This window comes from Pseudonaja textilis, chromosome 10 (genome assembly GCF_049901715.1).
Source record: "Pseudonaja textilis isolate UNSWEBS1 chromosome 10, rPseTex1.2, whole genome shotgun sequence".
Classification (NCBI taxonomy): domain Eukaryota; kingdom Metazoa; phylum Chordata; class Lepidosauria; order Squamata; family Elapidae; genus Pseudonaja; species Pseudonaja textilis.
The window spans coordinates 14996747-15017443 of NC_141999.1; the positions used below are offsets into that span (position 1 = coordinate 14996747).

Consider the following 20697-nt stretch of genomic DNA (forward strand, 5'->3'; position numbering starts at 1 on the left):
GCGCCCAAACCCTCCAACCCCTCCCTCTCATCCTTGAAGAGGTTTCAGGCTTTGCAGCCCTTCCCTGCTTCTCTTTGGGAATTGCAACACGCTTGCTTGGAATCGTTGCAGAAGGCTCATTAAACCTCCTAATGCACCCAGAGATGGAAGTGGCTGGCGCGTCGAATGCTGCGAATGCTGCATTTGTGGAAAGTTTCACCACCTTGTGCTTACACACCCATGCTCTTCCAGGAGAGCCCTTCCTATTCTTTCCCACCTTGCCTCATCATCTTCTTTTGTTCTTCAAACCTACAGCATCCTAACCAACAGGCTCATCGACAGATTGGTTCCTCTGTGCATCCAGACAACCAGAAGAATAAGGCTGATGGTTACCTGTAACCTACCCTGTTGCCCCTAGTCCACCCTCCCTCCCTTCCCTCCTTCCTATATGGAAAGTGCAACCCCTCCTCCTTCTACTCTAACGAAAGAGCAAGCAAGCTGACATACTTACCAAGGGAGTTGTGGAAAAATGGAGGGCTGATCTCCAATGAGGACTGTCAGGCAATGTCAGGGAGCAGGGGAAGAACGATCAGTAATGGAATCTGCCTCAAAGCATGTTGCACCGCTGTTCCTAATCCGTCTCCATGGTCTCCTGGAGCATCCTCCTCCTTCAATTTGCAAGATGCTTTGGGTATCAGCAGACCGTGAGTTGCTTGCCTGGAACGCCTGCCGGATCTACCAATTGCTTCGAAGGGGGTGCAGGATAGAGACTTGCACACATTTGGTGGCTCTCCTTGGCCAGGTAAGCTGGCATAGCCCCCCTCTGCCTTTTCCGTAGCTCCTAATTCAAAGGAAGAAAGCTTGAATTCCTTGTTTCCCTTGTTTTTGGAAAAAAGGGGTGGCTTATACATGGGGAAATACGGTATGTACTCAGCTGTTTGGAAAAAAATAAAAATAAACCTTAGATCACTGATGGAGAATCTATGACATGCCTGGCCAAGGTGACATGCCACAACATTTTGAGGGCATGTCAGCATTCACCAACAACTTACAGCAACTGGTCTTGAAAACACACCCTGTTCTCACGTGTTTTCATTCATTCATTCATTCATTCATTCATTCATTCATTCATTCATTCATTCTTTTCCATGACTGCCCATCTCAGTCAATGACTCTTTTTCAGAGGCTGCACAAAAATTGGGTGTGCTTTCTTGGGGCCTCCAGAAATCATGCAGCCTCCAGTGCAAGGGTCTTCAAACTTGGCAAGTTTAAGGCTTGTGGACTTCAACTCCCAGAATTCCTGAGTTAACATGACTGGAGGAGGAATTCTGGGAGTTGAAGTCCAGAAGCCTTAAAGTTTCAAGTTTGAAGACCCCTGCTGCAGAGCCTCCAAAAATCACAAGGAAATGGGAATATCCTTTGGGGTGATTTTCTGAGGCTGCAGATACCCGGAAGAACATTCTCCGAAGCCACTTCAAGAACAAAGGTCTTGTGGGATCCAGAGCCACCACAGGTAGGCTGATGGAGGACAAACTGCCTGAAGGTGAGTGGCAAATGGCAAATCCTGGGGGGCACTGGGCCATGGGCACCCCATTTCCCAAAGCTCACACACTTGGGGAATGGCATAAGGAGGCCTCTTTGAATAGTAGTTGTGGCGTTAGGGCTGATGTTGAGGCCTGTGATGACCTGGGGCACGGCACAAGGATAACACAGGCAGCTGGCAGTTCAAACCACCCCTTTATTCCAAATTTCCCCAAATGCTCCGATGTTTCTGGCAAGTCCCAGAGCAAAGTGATATCTCTGTCTCTCTCTCTGTCTCTCTCTCTCTCTCTCTCTCTCACACACACACACGTGTCAAGCAGCCTCTGGCTGCAAATAGCCCAGCCCAATTCTGTGAGCACCACGGCTGCAAAGCAAGAAACCTAGAAAGAATGGAAGGAATCCAGGAAAATTCAAAGGTCGGAACTCAACACTCCGGGAATTCAGGGTGTGTTCCCAACAAATGCCCCTCCCCACAAAGTCTCCTTAAGTCTAGTCCCCAGGTATGCCTTGTGAAGAGAGGCAGGGCACCCTCCTCCCGAGTAGTCGGGTCGGGTCAGCCTGCACTGTTCTCGCCTTCTCTCCACCCTCCGTGCTCGAGGTCCTTGCTCATCGCCTGAGCTCTGTCTCTCGTGTTCATTGCTTGGTCTCTCCTGGTCATCCTGCCCATCTTCCCCGCTGCCTACAAACCATCCCAATCCTGAATGGCCCTGGCTTGACTGGGCCTGCTTCTCCCCATTTTCCTCCCCAGCCAACGAAGCCAATCCCTCGATCTCCATCCGCTCCAGTTCCAGCTCATCTTCCTCCACCGATTCAGGCTCTGACAGGACCATGACAAGGCCTAGATTTTACCTCAGGCCCAGACTTGGTACTGCCACTAAGTGCCACTGTTCAAGGTGACCTATTTGGGGGTGGGGAGGGAGAAGACAGAAAATAGTTTCTCTTTTTTTCAGGAGCGCTATTAATTATATTTATTTGTATCTAGCTGTTATTATGTTTACTAGGAACTCAAGGCAGCGAACATATCCAACGCAACTTCCTCCTCCTTTTTTCTGACAACAATCTGTGAGGTGAGTTGATCTGAGAGAGAGTGGCTGGCTCAAAGTCACCCATCTGGCTTTTGTGGCAAAGGCAGGACTTGAACTCATGGTCCCTCACTTTCTATTTTGGGGATTTCACCACTAGACCAAATTGGATCTATAGCATACCAGCAGAGTCTGCTAAGGCATTTTTCAAATTTTTGACACGCTCAGGCCAAAAGGTTGGCCATTATTGCCCTAGGTTCTGCTTTTCCAACTTGACATCCCCAGCTGAGAGTTCTTGGACGTTTTTTTTTTTTTTAATCCAAGATATCTGAACCAGAGGTGGTATTCAGCAGGTCCTGACCAGTTCTGGAGAACCGGTGGTGGAAATTTTGAGTAGTTCAGAGAACCAGTAGCAGACATTTTGAGTAGTTTGGAGAACCAGCAAATACCACCTCTGACTGGCCCCTCCGCCAACTATTCTCTGCCTCCCAAGTCCCAGCTGATCGGCTGGGTCTTCTTTGGTTGCCCTGCACAGGAGAACAGAGCTGGAAAGCAGGTCAGTGGGGTGGGGAGGGAATGGGGATTTTGCAATACCCTTCCCCTGGAGTGGGGTGGGAATGGAGATTTTACAGTATCTTTCCCCTGCCACGCCCACCAAGCCTCACCCACCAAGCCTCACCCACCAAGCCACACCGTGCCAACCAAGCCCTGCCCACAGAACCGGTAGTAAAAAAAATTTGAATCCCACCACTGATCTGAGCAGAGGCAGATACATATTAGGTACATATTATAAGACATCTCCCTCTAAGTTAAATATATATCCAAAAGAAAAAAAAATTGCTGCAGAAAAATCACTCAGATTGAGCCAAGCAACACTTCACGTTGGATTTTCAGTAAAGGTACTTCCAACAATGAAAAGATGTGCCCTGGAAAAACACGAGATCAGAGGTGGTATTCAGCAGGTTCTGACCAGTTCTGGAGAACTGGTAGTGGAAATTTTGAGTAGTTCGGAGAACCGGCAAATAACACCTCTGACTGGCCCCACCCCCATCTCTTCTCTGTCTCCCGAGTCCCAACTGATCAGCTGGGTCTCCTTTTGTTGCCCTGCACAGGAGAATGCAGCTGGAAAGCAGGTTAGTGGGATGGGGAGGGAATGGGGATTTTGCAGTATCCTTCCCCCGCCATGCCCACCAAGCCACACCCCACAGAACCAGTAGTAAAAATATTTGAATCCCACCAATGCACGAGATCTTGCTTTGTACGCAAGATTCATACTGGAACTGAGACAGGAAAAGCACATGGTGGTTGGAATGATAGAAATTTAATGAGTTTTGCACAAACATCCTCACTAGACATGGTTTTTCACTCCAGAAAAATGGCCAAATATGCATTTCCCCTCCCCTCCAAAAAAGTTACACTGTATTTTTGAACACTGTTGACTTTTCAGGACTTTTTTTTTCTCCTGCATTTATTTTTTATTATGAATGGAATATATTAGACATATCCTGCATTAATGGATTATTATAAATGCCATCATCTTTAGAGAGAACAGCTATAAAATAAATGGGGACTATACAATCTCTGTGCTTCATTTATCTTCAACATCTACAAATGTTTTGCACCCGCTCATCAGTTCAATTGTTTACTAATGATATTTTGTTTACCTATATTCACACACAAGTGATCAATATGATTTGAGGTCCTTCTGGGATAATTGCTTGCTTGCTTATGTGCCATCAAGTGGGGGTTAACTCTTAGTAACCACATGCGGGTGGTCCTTGGCTTACTACCACAATGGGGACCAGAATTTCTGGTTGCCAAGCACCCAAATTTTGATCATATGACCGTGTGGATGCTGGGAGAGTTGTAAGTGCAAGGACTGGTTGTAACTTTAGGTAGATTTTTTTCCTTTATGATCTGTCCCCAACTGGCTTCTTCAGATCTTTCAATAGTGCACCTATATATATTTTTGGGAGACTCAGTATCTGCTATTCATTTGTTTGGGAGCATTACTGGATAGTATACAGCACTTTTAATCCTGTTTCTGCATATTAGGGAGGAAATCATTCAGTCACTTGGGACTAGAAGCATCAAAAAAAAAAATAGCAGGGATTTGGGTTTCATTATGTGCCTTCAAGTGATTTTTGATTCCTAATGACCAGATGGATAGATTTCTTCCATGTTGGTCTACCCCTGACCTGGCCTTTCAGGTCTTGGTTTTTAGCAAAAGCTATTTTATCCACATGTGTCCTTCCTTACTGATTTCTAAAAATAGAAACCTAGAACAGGGCCACAAAAAGCAAGATGGAAGGAGATCTTTCTTCTCCATCTATTAACCGAAAACTTTGTTCATCAAGAAGTACCGGTTGGAATTGCATTTCAATGGCACTTTATCCAAAGTATGAAAGTCAGTCTTCTACTTCTAGGGAGAACTAAGGGATCTCTAAAATGACTATAAATGGTTTGTCCGATCATTATGTACTGACCTGAAAATCTCATAGGTAAGGACAACTACCTTTGGTAATAACTGCCATATTGATTTCTTGTACGTGAGATGCTCTTCTTCATTTTATTCCACAAGCCAGAACACTTTCCAAAATAGGCAGATTAGTTTGGAAAGAGCTTCCCTCTTGAGAGGGATTCAGCAATGGTAGAAGGAGCTGAAATGTTGCCTCTAAAATATTTTGTAGAGAGGACCATAGACCTGGTGGTGAAACCAATACATAATCTCCAAAAAAAGGGAAGGTTTCACTTCCTAACATCGCAGTGACAGATGCATACTGTGAAAAATACACATTGTTAAAAAAAAAAAATAACAACAGCTCATGGATCTTTGAATAACATTTTGGACCCACAAATCTATGGCAGATGCACAGTTAAGGATGACGTTCAGTGGAACAGCCTTTGTTTTGCCTGTAGCTGGTCCCGTGCCAAGTTCTGGGCATCTCCAGATGAGCTTCAACAAGGCCCCTGGCTGAAACTCTGGGAACCTGCGGCTTTCAACCAAGACAATCCTGAACTAGATGACGCCAAAGCAACTGGATGGGTCTTTCTGTTCATGGTTGCTTTCTGCATCAGAGCTGTGGAAACAAACTTAACTCTGTAACAACTCCTTCCATTCTGTCTTGCAGTTCTTCACGTGCCCTCTGAAGAAAAAGTCCCTAAACGTCCCACTCAGGTCTTTACAAAATGTGTGGTGGCTTCTTTTTCCCATCCTCCTGTGCCTCTCCTTCATGCCACAGGATGTGAAGACAAGTTTGGCCAAGTAAGCCCAGCAAACTGCAGGCAAAACCTCTTTGGATGTTAGGAAGCTTCTTCTCCTTCAGTTGACTTCTAGGAGGAAGGGTTAAGAGGTATCTTTCAGCTCTGGGCTTTGGGGTGCTGGGGGAGGTACCTCTGTGACTGGTGACTGCATTTCTTGTGATCTGTCTGGGGAAAGAAGAGCAGAGAAATATGAAGAAAGTATGTGTCAGTAGGTGACTGGAAAACAACACAACCGATGAGATCCACTCATGGTGCTAAATCATGCCTTGTTTAATTGTGATTTGTTGACAAATAAATTGTGAAGTTGTGAAATTGAAAAACACTCTGCCATGGAGCATAAATCTCAGCTTTGTTAGTCCTAAGCATGGGATGGGATAGAGCGAATCAGCCACTGCTTTCTCTTTACAAAAGGGAATCCGTACCCACGGAAGACCATATTCAGTCTTTCATAAAGTTGATCATCTCTTTACCAAATCCCATAGCCACAAATAAGTTACTGTGTCGACCCTGAAGCTGACCTGACCATTTTGTCCGCTTCAGTGTTGCCACGCTGGAGCTGAGGGATAGGGAGGGGGAGGATCTGAGATAGAGGGGATTCTGTAGCCAAAACAAAATACTTTCTCTTGAGAATCAAGAACATTCTCACACCTCGTCGGAGGAAGGCGGAGTGATGCTACCCGGCTGCCAGACTGCACCATGATTGGACCATGTGACTGTTTGGAGAAAGTAGAAAAAAGTTTACTTTTAATTAGGTTGAAAACTCCTGCGGTTTTCACCTAATTAGACGCAAACATTTTTCTACTTCTACGGGAGTATTCACAGTCAGTTTTCACCAGATCTCTGCCAACATGATATTCCCAATAAAGCTGTTCTTTGAGGAATCTGCTGGCCTTGGAGTTTTGCTTGTTATGGATTTATTACTTGGAACCCTGACATACAACTGGGTAAATGTCCAGCAGTCATTGCCAGCCATGGAAGGGAGAGGGTGGCCTTGCAGCAGGCCAGCTAAAGCCCACCAAGCCATTGATGTCCAGATTTGATTCTTCCATGTGACTTACAACTCTAGTTGGGAAGCAATGTTTTCTCAGATAAATAATTAGTTTCAAGCCAGAATACTTTGGCCTGCTTCATCGTGCAACATGCCCCTAGCTAAGATTCTGTGCAATTCGGAGAACCCCCAAATCCCAGTTCTGGCTGGCCCTGCCCACCCCACCCCTCCCAGGAGTCCTCACGTGGCCCGTTATGGATGCAGGTAAGCAGGGTACGTGCAGAGGCTCAGGAAGGATGAAAAACGGGCCTTCCGGAGGTTTGGGAAGGCTGGAAATGGGCCCATTTCCAGCTTCAAGAGAGCCTCCGGAGCCCGGGGGGTGCTGTTTTCACCCTCCCAGAGTCTCAAGGAAAGCCTCTGAAACCCAGGGAGGGTAAAAGTGCCCCTCTCCCCCCATGGTGCAGGAAGCCAACTACCAGCCAGCCACCATGGCCACGCCCACCCAACAACCAGGCAGTGAACCTTTCGCTAAAATTTTTGAAGCCCACCCCTGACTGTGAGCAAACCTACGGAAGCCAATACTGTGTGGGTCACTGTATTCTGCACTAGTTGTAACTTTTGGGTGGTTACAAGCAGAGGTGGGATCCGACCGGGGAAACTACCCGGTTCGGTGATTTACGAATTGCGCACGCATACAGGTGTGAGATTAGAACTGGTTCTATGTCTGCTGCTCTTCAAAGCTACTGGTTCCACAGAGCCAGAATAACCGGCAGGATCCCACCCCTGGTTACAAGGGGGCAGCCCCACATAGAGCCCATTGCAATTATCCAAACAGGAAGTGACCTAGGCGTGAATGACCACGAGCAAACCGTCCCGATCCAGGACAGATGAAGACAGAAAGGAACTGCTCCATTAACAATGAACTCCAGTGATACAAGAAATGAGGCAAATAAGGAGGAAGCCTACCTGAGTTAATAGACATTTCTGCCAGTTTCAGGGGCAAGTCGGTGGGGCTGACACCAGCTGGCGAACCCAGGATATCCGGCAAGGCGTTTCTTCGGCCAGTGCGCCCTGATGATGCAAAATCCAGCACAGGCTCCACCTCAGTCATACTTCCCCTGAAATGACACCAGAAACGCTAGATTGGCCAAGCATCTCAACTAAGGGAGAAGGAAATTTTTCCCCTTCAAGCAAGCTTCCATTCACCCAAATCATGCACATCTGGAACGTGCCCATTAGAGTTGGCCAGCTCTTGTTAAAGACACAGTTTGTCCTAAATCAATTTGTATTTTGTTCAGTTTTGGCTCAGTGTGTTTTATTAAGTCAGCCAATGTTAATTAGTTTCAAAAGCCAGGACAGTGGAAAGCTCTTCTATGCGGACATTTATCGGGAAAGCAATTTGAGGAGATTGAATCAACATTCTGATATGGATTGATGATTTGGTTTGTTTAATCAAAACAAATGACTTGTGAAAGAGGGTTGATATGAATTAATTTTATGAATGAAGCTGGCTATTTTATTTGGATTGGACTTGACTTCAGGATCATTAAAACTTGATAAGCAAAGTATGGCTTTCTATTGTGTCAGTTTGCCACCACACGTTTCTTCTTGCCCTTAGTTCTGAGCAATTCCAGATTTTAATGAAAACAAGATTTTGCTAATCTGGAACCTATCCATCCATGATAACCTCTTTCTGATCTTATAATGGCAGAAACATCCCAGAATAGAATAGAATAGAATAGAATAGAATAGAATAGAATAGAATAGAATAGAATAGAATAGAATAGAATTCTTTACTGATCACGTCTGTTTGGACACACAAAGAATTTGTCTTGGTGCAAATGCTCTCAGTATGCATAAAAGAAAAGATACATTCATCAAGAGTCAAGAATCGTCAGGTACAACACTTAATAATAGACATAAGGTACAATAAGCAATCAAATCATACTAGGAGACAATCATAATCCTAAAGATACAAGCGACAATGTTACAGTCATACAGTCACAAGTGGGAGGGGGTGATAAGGAGTGAATAGTAATAGTAGTGCAGACTTTGTAAATAGTTGAACAGTGTTGAGAGAATTATTTGTTTAGCAGAGTGATGGCTTTGGGGGAAAAACTGTCCTTGTGTCTAGCTGTTCTCAATAGCAGTGCTCTATAGCGTCGTTTTGAGGGTAGGAGCTGAAACAGTTTATGTCCGGGATGTGAGGGGTCTGTAAATATTTTCACAGCCCTCTTTTTGACTCGTGCGGTATACAGGTCCTCGATGAAAGGTGGGTTGGTAGCAATTGTTTTTTCTGCAGTCCTAATTATCCTCTGAAGTCTGTGTCTGTCCTGTTGGGATACAGAACCAAACCCAGTCTTCTGAACTCACCTGTTGTGGTGAAACTAGGAGTCAGTAATATCTGGAGAGACCCAAGAGTTTCTCAACCTTTACATAGATCAGATTATCCCATTTAGAAAATTTTGGGGTGTGGCTTCAATTCCTAGAATTCTTAATAATGGCCATGCCGATTGGGGGATTCTAGGAGCTGAAATCCATGCATCACAGAGTGGGCCAGGTTGGGGGACATTGATCTAGAAAGACGAAGGCATAGATAGACCCCAAAAATGATACAGAATGGGAGCTTTCTGTGATATGGTGGTATTAACTATGTCTCTTGGTATGCACACACATCTGTGTGGATGCATGCTGGCATCCTTATTGTTATTTCCAGACTAGATAATTGGGGTAGTCAGCTGAAGGGAAAACCTTGAAGGATCACTCTGCCAACTGCTGCCACCCACCACTTCAAAGAAAATCCTGCTCAGCTCTTCTTCCCCCAGACAGTCTTACAGATGCTCGTCCCTCCCCCCTCTTCTCTAGGCACTTCACCATCTGCTTTTGGCATGCTGTTAAAGCCCTGCTAGCAAGTCTGCAAACTCACGTTCTAAGGAAAGTTGCCTTTTCCTCTTGATGAAGGAAGTGTACCTGTAGCATCTGCATGAAAAGTTACCGTGCCACAGGAGGGCAAAGCCCATAGATTAACGGCCACTGGTGATGTTGTCTTTTCTGAGATTTTCCAGCCCAGTGTCCATCTCAAAAGTTAATACTCGTGTTCCTAAAGCATAGTTATTTTTTAAGAAATCTTTTGAAATCAACACTATTTGAGATCCCAGCCAAAGCCCACATCAGCATTTTGGTCTACCCAGGTAGCTGTTAAGTCCTCATGTTTGAACAGGGCCTGCTTCTGATGGAGGGTTGTTTTTTCAGATCCTTGCACTTATAGAAGTTATCAGTTAAGAAAATGCTCCTGTGTTCATTTGACAATTGGAGCACTGTGGGAAATAGAAGTGAATATTTGTAGCTCAGGATAGAATTACGAACTTCTTGGTGATCTCTGAGCTTGGGTTGCTTGCTTGCAGATGTTTCATTGCCCAACCAGGTAACATCAGCAACACAAGATAATCATGTTGCCTAGTTGGGCAATGAAATGTCTGCGAAAATATAATCAAGTTCAGAAGGCATCAAGAATTCACTAGAGGAAATATAAGATGAACTTGCTTATTCTCTTCATGAATGCAGTCTACATGTTCCTCTTTCCTTACTTTTGGCCCAGGAAGTAATTGTGACAGTAAAGAGAAATAGATACTATCACCCATTTGATTGCCAGTTGACTGGGGAAAATGGAAAGAATAAATGACAGTCAATACCTACTTCCAGGTGACATCTGGTGGGTTTTCAGAAGAATGTGGCCAGGTTTTTTTCTCTCTCTTTGAAGTCATAGGGTTTTCTCCCCATACTTCAGATCATCCTTATTGGCTTTTTCTGAACTTATTCTGCTTTCTCTACATCCTTTACTGTGAGTGAACAAGACAGCTGAGATGAATATGTATTGATAGATCTTTCACATGACATGGTGTCAATGGAAAGAACTCACACTTTGGGTGAAATGTTGTGAAATGTTGACTAATCACAAGCCCTATATGTCTTCTTCCCTTCAGGAGCAAGAAACAGGATATATAGACCAAACATAAGGGGAGAGATTTCCAGGACATAAGTAGGAGAATAAATGACTGGTGTCACATTTTATACTAAACAATAATGTTTGCTTTTAAGGGACTTGATTTGCATGTAATACTAAAGTATGAAACCCTGTTTGTACGCCAGACTAGGAGACACCAGATTAGAAGACCATGAATTCTAGTTCCACCTTAGATATGAAAGCCAGCTGGATGATCTTGAGCCACTCACTTTTTCTCAGCCCTAAGAAGGAGGCAGAGGCAAATCATTTCTGAACTATCTTGCCAAGAAATCTGCAGAGACTAGTCCAGGCAGTCACCAGAGTTAAAAACTGATTTGAAGGTGTACCCCCTCCAAAAAAATCCCCCTTAAGTATAATTTATGCTCTCAAGCCACGATAGCTGGCTTAACCCAACAAGCAAAGCCAAAGATAAAACAGTAACCCAGAGTCACGTAAGGCTTCATGCAATCTTTCAATTCAGTCACTCAGTTTTGTGGGGTTTCCTTCTTTAAAGCGTAGGGCCCAGGTGCTATCCCAGATGCTGATTTCCTGCATCAGCAGGGACCTGAGCCAAGTAGCTTTTGCATTTACAAGTTTTTTCAGAGCCACATTCAACAGGCCAATTCTTTATAAAACTGTATATCCTTTGTCAGCAAGGTGAGTGAGAAATCCCTTATTTCCCTTTAAAAAAAAGTGCCTTCAAATTGAGCTTGACTCATGTTGATTTACTTGGGTACATTGTGCAGTTTTCTTAACAATGCTATGAAAATGGTTTGTCACTCTCTTCTTCCAGGGTATCGTTGTCCCCAACTTTCCAATCTAATCTATGGTAGAATTGAGGGATTTCCTAATGGTCTCTCTTTCTAATATTAACTGGGTCCAATCCATTTAGTTTTTTTTGGAAAAGCCAAAGACAATTCGATACTGCTATCTTCCTGTGCTGTATAGGCCCTTTCAGCCAGAGCTGGTAGAGCAAGGATCTTCAAACTTTGCAGGTTTAAGACTTGTAGACTACAACTCCCAGAATTCCTGAGCTAACATGACAGGAGGAGGAATTCTGGGAGTTTGAAGTCCACAAGTCTTAAGGCTGTCAAGTCTGAAAACCCCTGTGGTAGAGGAACAGATCACACACCTTCCTATATCAGCATCCTGGTTGTGGACCTCATTCTTGGGAGAAAATTACCTTGGAAGAGGTAATTTTAACTCATTTTGGTTTAAGGTTTAAGAGGGCTGCAAAAATTGCTGGTATTTTCCTACTGGTAGCCCTTAGTGCCAACAATTAAAATTGGGTTGGGATGCTGTTCCATCTTTCTTTTTTTTAATTTGACTTTTCTGACAAGGACAAGAAAATAAAAAAGGGAGAAGTGATGGGAAATGCAGAAGGACACAAAGGGAAAGGCGACATCATCTGGCATGCTTGTAAACTTCTGTGAACAAAGCAGGATATTCCATTTTTATTAGCTATTGTTTGAGTCTGCTGTCTGAACAGCCTCCAACTGATTGATTTTAAAGTTGTATATTGATATAAGTTCCTTGCTCGCCCCCAGCAAAATGCTTACAGGTCATGCAAACAGGCATAAAAAAAATAATACCCTGCCTGCATATTAAAAACTAATCTGCCAGAGATGAAACCTATAACCTATGACCCAGGCAGCACCTTCATATATTTAGATTGTTGCAATTCAATTGGTGGGCTTTAATATCGGGCAGCTTAGGAGCAGGAGAACAAGCCAATTCCTTTGCAGAAGGTGAGACTTGGATATGTCAGCACCATTTTAAGGGTTGCAGTTGAAGCTGCCCTCCAGATCCAGAGAAAGAAAAGCTGGAAAACGAAAGGAAGAATTTGGAAGTGCTTAAATAGGGCACGAGTGGGTGGAAGGTGGATTTCTGACACCCACTTTTATAGTAGGAAAGGAGCTGGGAGCTTTTGGATCATTTGAGCCTCTAAGAGGCTGGTTGTTGGTAAAACAACCAAAGATGATGGTGGAGGTCACACAACAGGCTAAGCCAAGAATGAATGAGCTTACTCCAATGTGTAAATCCACCCTGCGTGGTGCATGCATGTGAAATGATTGGGATTTAAAGGAGAAGTTTTTGTGGGTTGGCTGCATTACCTTTTTACATATTGTCACAAAATATCATGGACTTGATAGTCGAATTCTGCTACCTGCCTAATTTTTGGTACTTGCACAATGGTGTCTTTCTCAGTCTGCGCTGACTTTCCAACCTCTGGTTAATATCAAGCACCCAATTGCGTAAAAGCCCATCGAAGTGAAACCGAAGCATCCAGGGGCACGTTTTCCACATCAACCCATCCAAGATACCTGCAATTGTCAGCCAAGCAAATCCCAGCCTCGTCGATCCTCCTAATCCATCCTCATGGCTCTAGAAATGGTTAGCCTTTGAGGGGCTCAACAAGAGCCCTTTGGTAGCAGCAACAGATGAGCATTGCTAATCCAAACCCCCCCACTGCGCCCAAACCCTCCAACCCCTCCCTCTCATCCTTGAAGAGGTTTCAGGCTTTGCAGCCCTTCCCTGCTTCTCTTTGGGAATTGCAACACGCTTGCTTGGAATCGTTGCAGAATGCTCATTAAACCTCCTAATGCACCCAGAGATGGAAGTGGCTGGCGCGTCGAATGCTGCGAATGCTGCATTTGTGGAAAGTTTCACCACCTTGTGCTTACACACCCATGCTCTTCCAGGAGAGCCCTTCCTATTCTTTCCCACCTTGCCTCATCATCTTCTTTTGTTCTTCAAACCTACAGCATCCTAACCAACAGGCTCATCGACAGATTGGTTCCTCTGTGCATCCAGACAACCAGAAGAATAAGGCTGATGGTTACCTGTAACCTACCCTGTTGCCCCTAGTCCACCCTCCCTCCCTTCCCTCCTTCCTATATGGAAAGTGCAACCCCTCCTCCTTCTACTCTAACGAAAGGAGCAAGCAAGCTGACATACTTACCAAGGGAGTTGTGGAAAAAATGGAGGGGCTGATCTCCAATGAGGACTGTCAGGCAATGTCAGGGAGCAGGGGAAGAACGATCAGTAATGGAATCTGCCTCAAAGCATGTTGCACCCGCTGTTCCTAATCCGTCTCCATGGTCTCCTGGAGCATCCTCCTCCTTCAATTTGCAAGATGCTTTGGGTATCAGCAGACCGTGAGTTGCTTGCCTGGAACGCCTGCCGGATCTACCAATTGCTTCGAAGGGGGTGCAGGATAGAGACTTGCACACATTTGGTGGCTCTCCTTGGCCAGGTAAGCTGGCATAGCCCCCCCTCTGCCTTTTCCGTAGCTCCTAATTCAAAGGAAGAAAGCTTGAATTCCTTGTTTCCCATCAGCCTTGCATAAATCTCCTCCTTCTCTCCTCTCTAGTCCTCCTCCAGCCCTGCCTCTCAGTTGGCATAACTCTGGGAGTCTGCCTCTGCTACACATGGTTGTTTTCAGCTGCTGGGGTGTGTGTGTGGGGGATTTGTTAGATTCGCCTCCCTGCCAAGCAAGGCTGTGTTTAGTTTGCTTCTCTCCTCAGCCCTGCTCCCCCCGCCCATCATTTCTGAGCAACAGGTTATCGATTTTTTAAAAAAACATTTTTGCACATCCCTGTTCTTTTCACACAGGCAACCCACCACCGCTGTAGGATTGCCCCATGGCTACTCCAAACTTGCTCCAGGGTGTAGCAGGAACAAATATTTCTTCAGGGAGAAAAGACAATTTCCTGGAAGGATACCAGTGAGCTTTCCAGGTTCCAAGGTTTAATCTCTGCATTCAGGTTTTGAGAACTGTCCTTGGTAAGCTTTAAACAAAGGAAAACACAAAAGGAGAAGTGGGGAATGAAAAGGGCATTGGCATTGAAGTTAATGGATTCTAAGAGAGGCAGGCTGTCTGGGCTCTTAAATGAGAGGAATGGATGCTAAATCAAAATGACAGATAGGCTGGCTACTAGTCTAACTTCATTCTTCAGAGTAGAGGAAGGGGTGACAATCCAATCCAAGAAAAAAAAAAGCCACCGGGATTTTTGTTTCTGTTTTTTAAACAAGGAGGCTTGGGTTGTAAAGTGAAGGAATCCCAAGTAGCATATTCAATAAAAGGACATTCCTGATAGTTCTGTTTAAGGGAAGGGTTTGCTTCTTACACCTTCTTGGTAATCTGGACTTCAGGGGTGAAGCGAAAGTACATTTAGAGAGACAGAGAATGGAAACCTGCTCTTGATACTGTATGGAATGCCTGGGTTTGCACACTATGTCAAGGCTGGGTTGTTTATTGCATTAAATGTAATTTTTAAAAAACACTGGTTTTTTATCTAATCCACAACAGATGGATTTACAGAACATACTTAGCTAAACCTAAAGAGCCACAATATGGCTTTCCAACTAGGTTCCAACTAAGCCACCACACAGTCAATTGATTATGTTTAATTACTTGTATCAAAATCTTGCATCAAAAGTCTTCAAGCCAACCATGTGCCAAGGGTTAACTGACATTTTCATCCCCACTCACTAGCTAAAAAATGGATTGTCTTCATCAGACTTGGACCCAGGAAACCTTAACTTAAACCACTGATGATGTTAGCTAGTTTATTTTTTTATTTTATTTTTTATTTGGTTTGTCAATCGCTTACAAGATAATAGGTATAAGTAAATACATTGTTATGAATACATGGATACATATAAGAAAAATAAAAAGAAACAATAGGACAGGGACAGTAGGCACGTTGGTGCGCTTATGCACGCCCCCTACAGACCTCTTAGGAAAGGGGTGAGGTCAATAGTAGAAAGTCTAAAGTTAAAGTTTTTGGGGTTTGGGGAAGAAACCACAGAGTCAGGTAGAGTATTCCAGACATTGACCACTCTGTTGCTGAAGTTGTTTGGGTAATGAAACATCTGCAAGAAAACACGCAAGCTCAGAAAGCAGCAAGGACCCCTGAGCTGTAAATAGTCTTGTTTATTAAAACTTTGACTTTAGTTGGAACTCATAGTTGCAATAGTTGTTTCTAGCTCTTTTAGCTTGCATGTTCTGCAGAGTGCTCCTGGCCTTTAACAGACAAGATAGACTTTTCAGAAGATGCATAACCTTTGAGATAACAGTGTGGTGCAGTGAACAGGAGCTAAGGAGATCCAGGGTCAAGTCCATCCCCAATCACAGAAATTCACAGGGTAACTCTAATCCAGATGCCCTCCTTGAGCCACCTTAGAGGGAAAAACACCTTAGAGGAAAAAACATAGGGAAAAACAGGAGGAGAAAGCATAATCTGTGCACTCTTGGATGAAATGCGTGATATCATTAAATAAACAAATAAAACAGGACTTGCCATGACATAGGCTTCCGGGGGGGAAAAATCCTGTGGTAGCTGAATGAGAGAAGGGAGGAGACAAGGTGGATTCTGTGTAACACGCAAAAAAACTTTCACTTGGGAAATTGCTTTTGACATGCCAGATCTGTTCCTAATAAATCAATTGGAGAGATAACATCTCCGAGTGATTGATATTTTCTGGATACTTTCTGGATGCTTGACATCTTGATTTAGAAAGACAGAGGCCAACAGAGAAATGTTACTTGTACTAGACATAAGGTGTGATGCTAGCTTGCCTCCTTGTGGTGCACCCTGGATAGCATGGTAGTGTGAACCAAACAACTCGCAACAATTGGCAGCCAGACTACATTGAAGAATTGGCAGTTAAAGACAGTTGTCAGCCAGACATCTTTGTAGAACTCCTGGCTCTGTAAATACATGGTGATGGGTAAACAACAAGACAGATTGGGGAAACGTTGTGTCTGAATGTCCATCAAGAGCTTACACCAGGCCAATGTTTGATTTTTTTTCAACATTACTGGACGGTAACATTTGAACCACTATAAGTCCATATATTTGCCACATGCTAAATAAATATACAAACAAACAAACAAACAAACAAATAAATAAATGCACTAGACATGGGTCCTGAGACCAGAGATCTCCACGTCCAAGGCTCTGGGTAGAATCAGCAGGAAGTCCCTACAATCAAAGGGCTCCTTGCCTATGACCCACTCACCATGACTTTCTGAGCGTAAATGAAACCAATCAGCCAAGTGGCATTCCTACCTCTTTAAAGAGGGCTGCCTTTAAAGTATCTACATTGCATGAAAGGCTTTGAAAGGATAATCAAACTGATCATTTGGTAAAGCTGGTAGTTATTGCTTTGATGGGACTGTCCAAGGTCCTGAAGGAAAACTTCACCTTGAGAAGAAGGGCAGGCAGTCTCAAGATTTTCTGGGCTACAGCTTCCCACAATTCTTGGCCTTTGACCCTTCTAACTATGGTGGATGGGAGCTGAAATCCCAAATGTATTTGCATTTCTTGGTTCACACATGATGCTACATTGTCACAATAGTTTGTTTGGTTTTGGCTTAGCACCTTGTGTGAACCCAGCTTTGTGATTTGTAAAGTGTGGTTTATAGATAGAATAGAATAGAATACTTTTATTGGCCAAGTGTGATTGGACACACAAGGAATTTGTCTTGGTGTAAATACTCTCACTATACATAAAGAAAAGATACATTCATTAAGAATCAAGAATCATAATGTACAACACACTTAATGATAGTCATAAGGTACAATCAACAATCAAATCATACCAGGAAACAGTCAATATAAATCGTGAGGATACAAGCGACAAAGTTACAGTCCTACAATCACAAGTGGGAGGGGATGGGTGATAAGGAGTGATGGGAAGATTATACAATAATAGTAGTGCACACTTTGTAAATAGTTGAACAGTATTGAGGGAATTATTTGTTTAGCAGATAGATAGATAGATAGATAGATAGATAGATAGATGAATAATAATAATAATTATTATTATTAGATAGAATTATTGGTCAAGTGTGCTTGAACACACAAGGAATTTGTCTTCGTTGTATAAGCTCTCAGTGTACGTACAAGCAACAAGTGATAAATTATCATCATAAAAATACATTCATCATAAATCATAAGATACAACACTTAGTGATCGGAATAGGATACAATCAGTACAGACCATACTAGGATGCTAAATAAAACAATATAAATTGTAAGATACAAGCAACGAAGTTATAGTCATAAGATGATAAGGAAACAGGTAATGGGCAAGATGAGAAGAATAATGGTAATACAGCCCTTCTAGGTAGTTTGACATCCCAGAACATAAGACAATGTTGTGGGAATTAATTGTTTAGCAGGGTAATGGTGTGGGGGGAAAATGACCTTGTGTCTAGTTCTTTTAGCTGCAATGCCCTATAGCATTGTCTTGAGGGAAGAAGTTGAAACAGTTTATGCCCAGGATGTGAGGGGTCTGTAGATACCCAGATACCTCTGAGGAAGTCTAATGCATACCATATTCAAGACACAAAAAAATCAGTGCACAAATATTAAGCAATATTGATGGCTATCACACTTTTTAGCTATTGGTTTCTTAATATCCTGGTAGTCTTTAGTAAAATGCAAAAGCTACTTTTTTGTTCTTGGTCTTTCTGGGTATTTTTACGCATGGATTCACACTAGCTATAAATAGTTCTGTCGGTGAGAAAGGCTACTCAGTGTCCGTTATTATTTCCAAAATGTGAGCATTAAATGTTCAAACCTGCTTTAAAAATCTTTTTTTTTTAAATCCTGAAATCAAATGGAGCCTGATAGCACCTTTTCAGGTAATACATTTTATTAAGAGACATAAACTTTGGGGAATATGACTTTTAATGGAATTTGTTAATCTGAAAAAGACTCAAGATTTTTGGCTACTATAGTCTTACATGACCCTCCTCCAGAAATATTTTCAAAATTCCTAGTAGGGTTTAAGAAAAAGTAACAGTTTAAAAAGTGGTTTTCTTAAAGTCAGTAGTTTTCCCCACCCCCCAAATCTAGATTGGTCCAAATCTGTTTCTCCCATTAGCTGTGCATTCTGCAACTTATAGATAGGAAAGCAATGCAGTTAAGTGAATTGTGATCAATTTTATGACTTTTTTTGTCACAGTTATTAAGCAAACCACGTAGTCATTAAGCAAATTTGGTCTCCCCACTCATTGACTTTGCTTGTGGGAAGTCCTCTGGGAAGGTGACTCTGGGAAGCTGCAACCATTATAAATACACGCCAGTGGCCAAGCACCCAAATCACAATCGTGACCTCGGGGACATTGATGGTTGTAACTGTGAGGACCAGATATAAGTCTTTATTTTCAGCTCTATTATAACTCTGAACGGTCAATAAATGAGGACTACCTCACCTTCTCCACGAACCATAAACACGTATCTTTTCACCTTCATTTCAGGGAAGTCAACTAACTGCCCACTCTTCTAGTCCCAGTTGCAGTTTTGCAGGGCACGGCGTGCTCCTTCACAAACCCAGCTCATTCCAAAGGATTTACTTAAAGCTCTCGGCTGTTTTTCATCCCTGACTGCTGTTATATTGACATCCTCTTTAGTTACTGTGCTGGCTCCAGGCAACTCACTAACCCCTTTCATAGGACTCTAAATATAGTCCCAGCAGCTAAGCAGAATTCACTTAGCAGCCTGGTATATGGGTGGCTGTGTACCAGCAGCTCTGGAACAGTTGGGGGCAGTTTGCAGGAGAGAGAAAATAACTTGCATTTGAGGCTGATCAAACCCCTCCCTCCTCTGCACCAGTTCTATTCCAGGTTTATTTCCAGTGCAGTCTGGTTTCAGTTTCAGCAACTCAGGTGGCTCATGAAATCCTTGCTTGTCCCTGCCCGCCTCCCTCCCTCTCCCAGACTGGCATTTCTTCTTCTTGTATGAATTTTGCTCTTTCTGGCTGAGTCTTCAGTTGCTCATTCTGACTGCAACTGATTTTGCATGCTTCTTTGTTGGGTTTAATAGCAAACAGCTTGCAATTAAGTTCACACAATATGCTAAGAATAATCCTTGCTCTGCAAATCCATACAATGGCTTGTTTCGCGAACTGTACAAAACCCGCCTGTATTATGGCTTTGAACCATAATACGAATGTCTGTAGACTTTCTGTTATATTATTATGAGGGTGGTGTTTGGTTTTGGCTCTGTGCTGTATATAAACTGAGCCCTTTTGTTTTGCCAGCTGGGTTGAGCAATCTGTGTGTATCGGGACTTGTCCAACAAATTATATAGCGAACTTTTCCTTTTAGGATTAATGGATAAACGGTTAAGAAAAAAAAAGCAACAGGAGATTAATTCAATATATGATCACAGCAGTGAGATTACTATATGCACAAAGATGGAAAAATTTGAGACTATCCACTCCGGAGGGATGGTTGGTGAGGTTGACAGATTTTACTGAAATGAATACATTGGCTTGCTTATTTGATTAGAGAATTTATTGGTGACTGGAAGCCTTTTATGATTTTGTGTGTGTGTAAAAATAAAGAAATAACTTTTGAATTATGGTTCTGATGATTAAACAGGATAGATTGTAGAAAAAAGAGAGTCAGGATGTAACTTTAGAAAATGAGGTCAAAACATACTTTTATTTATAACTGTTCTGAAGAAAATAAGCCACTTTATTGTTCCTTTTCTGTATTCTATAATCTTTTTATTTTTTTTCTTGCACTATTTTCTTTTTCCTTTCTTCTGTTAGCTATTATCTTCTTGTTTGAAACTATTTTAATTATACACAAACACACAGAGACAAATGGTTTGTAAAATTCTGAAACCAAGTGAACCCAGCCCAAGAATAGATAGGTATCAGGGATAGGAACTATTTTAAGAATAATTTTCAGGTTTAAACATTCCTGTTGGAATAAGGATAATGGCCTCTCTCTCTTGTGGCGAGACAGTTTGTACCTGTTCACTCCTTAGTTGTCATCATTTTCTTTTGGTTCCTTTAAGTCAGAGATGATCTCTTGGTGATTGCCTGGACTGGGGGGCTTCAAACTTGACAACCTTTAAGATTTATGGACTTCA

At 42.9% G+C, this 20697-nt stretch overlaps 1 protein-coding gene across 1 annotated transcript; it reads right to left on the reverse strand.

Annotated features, from left to right (window-relative positions):
• Positions 1-5347: 5347 nt before the first annotated feature.
• On the reverse strand, positions 5348-14206 carry LOC113437679 (cAMP-dependent protein kinase inhibitor beta-like). The gene is made up of 3 exons (XM_087939401.1): positions 13761-14206; positions 7762-7913; positions 5348-5972 (listed from the first exon to the last, which is right to left on the reverse strand). The coding sequence occupies exons 2-3, from the start codon at positions 7904-7906 to the stop codon at positions 5890-5892; spliced, it is 228 nt and encodes a 75-aa protein (XP_087795527.1). The 5' UTR covers positions 7907-7913; positions 13761-14206; the 3' UTR covers positions 5348-5889.
• Between the last annotated feature and the right edge of the window lie 6491 nt (positions 14207-20697).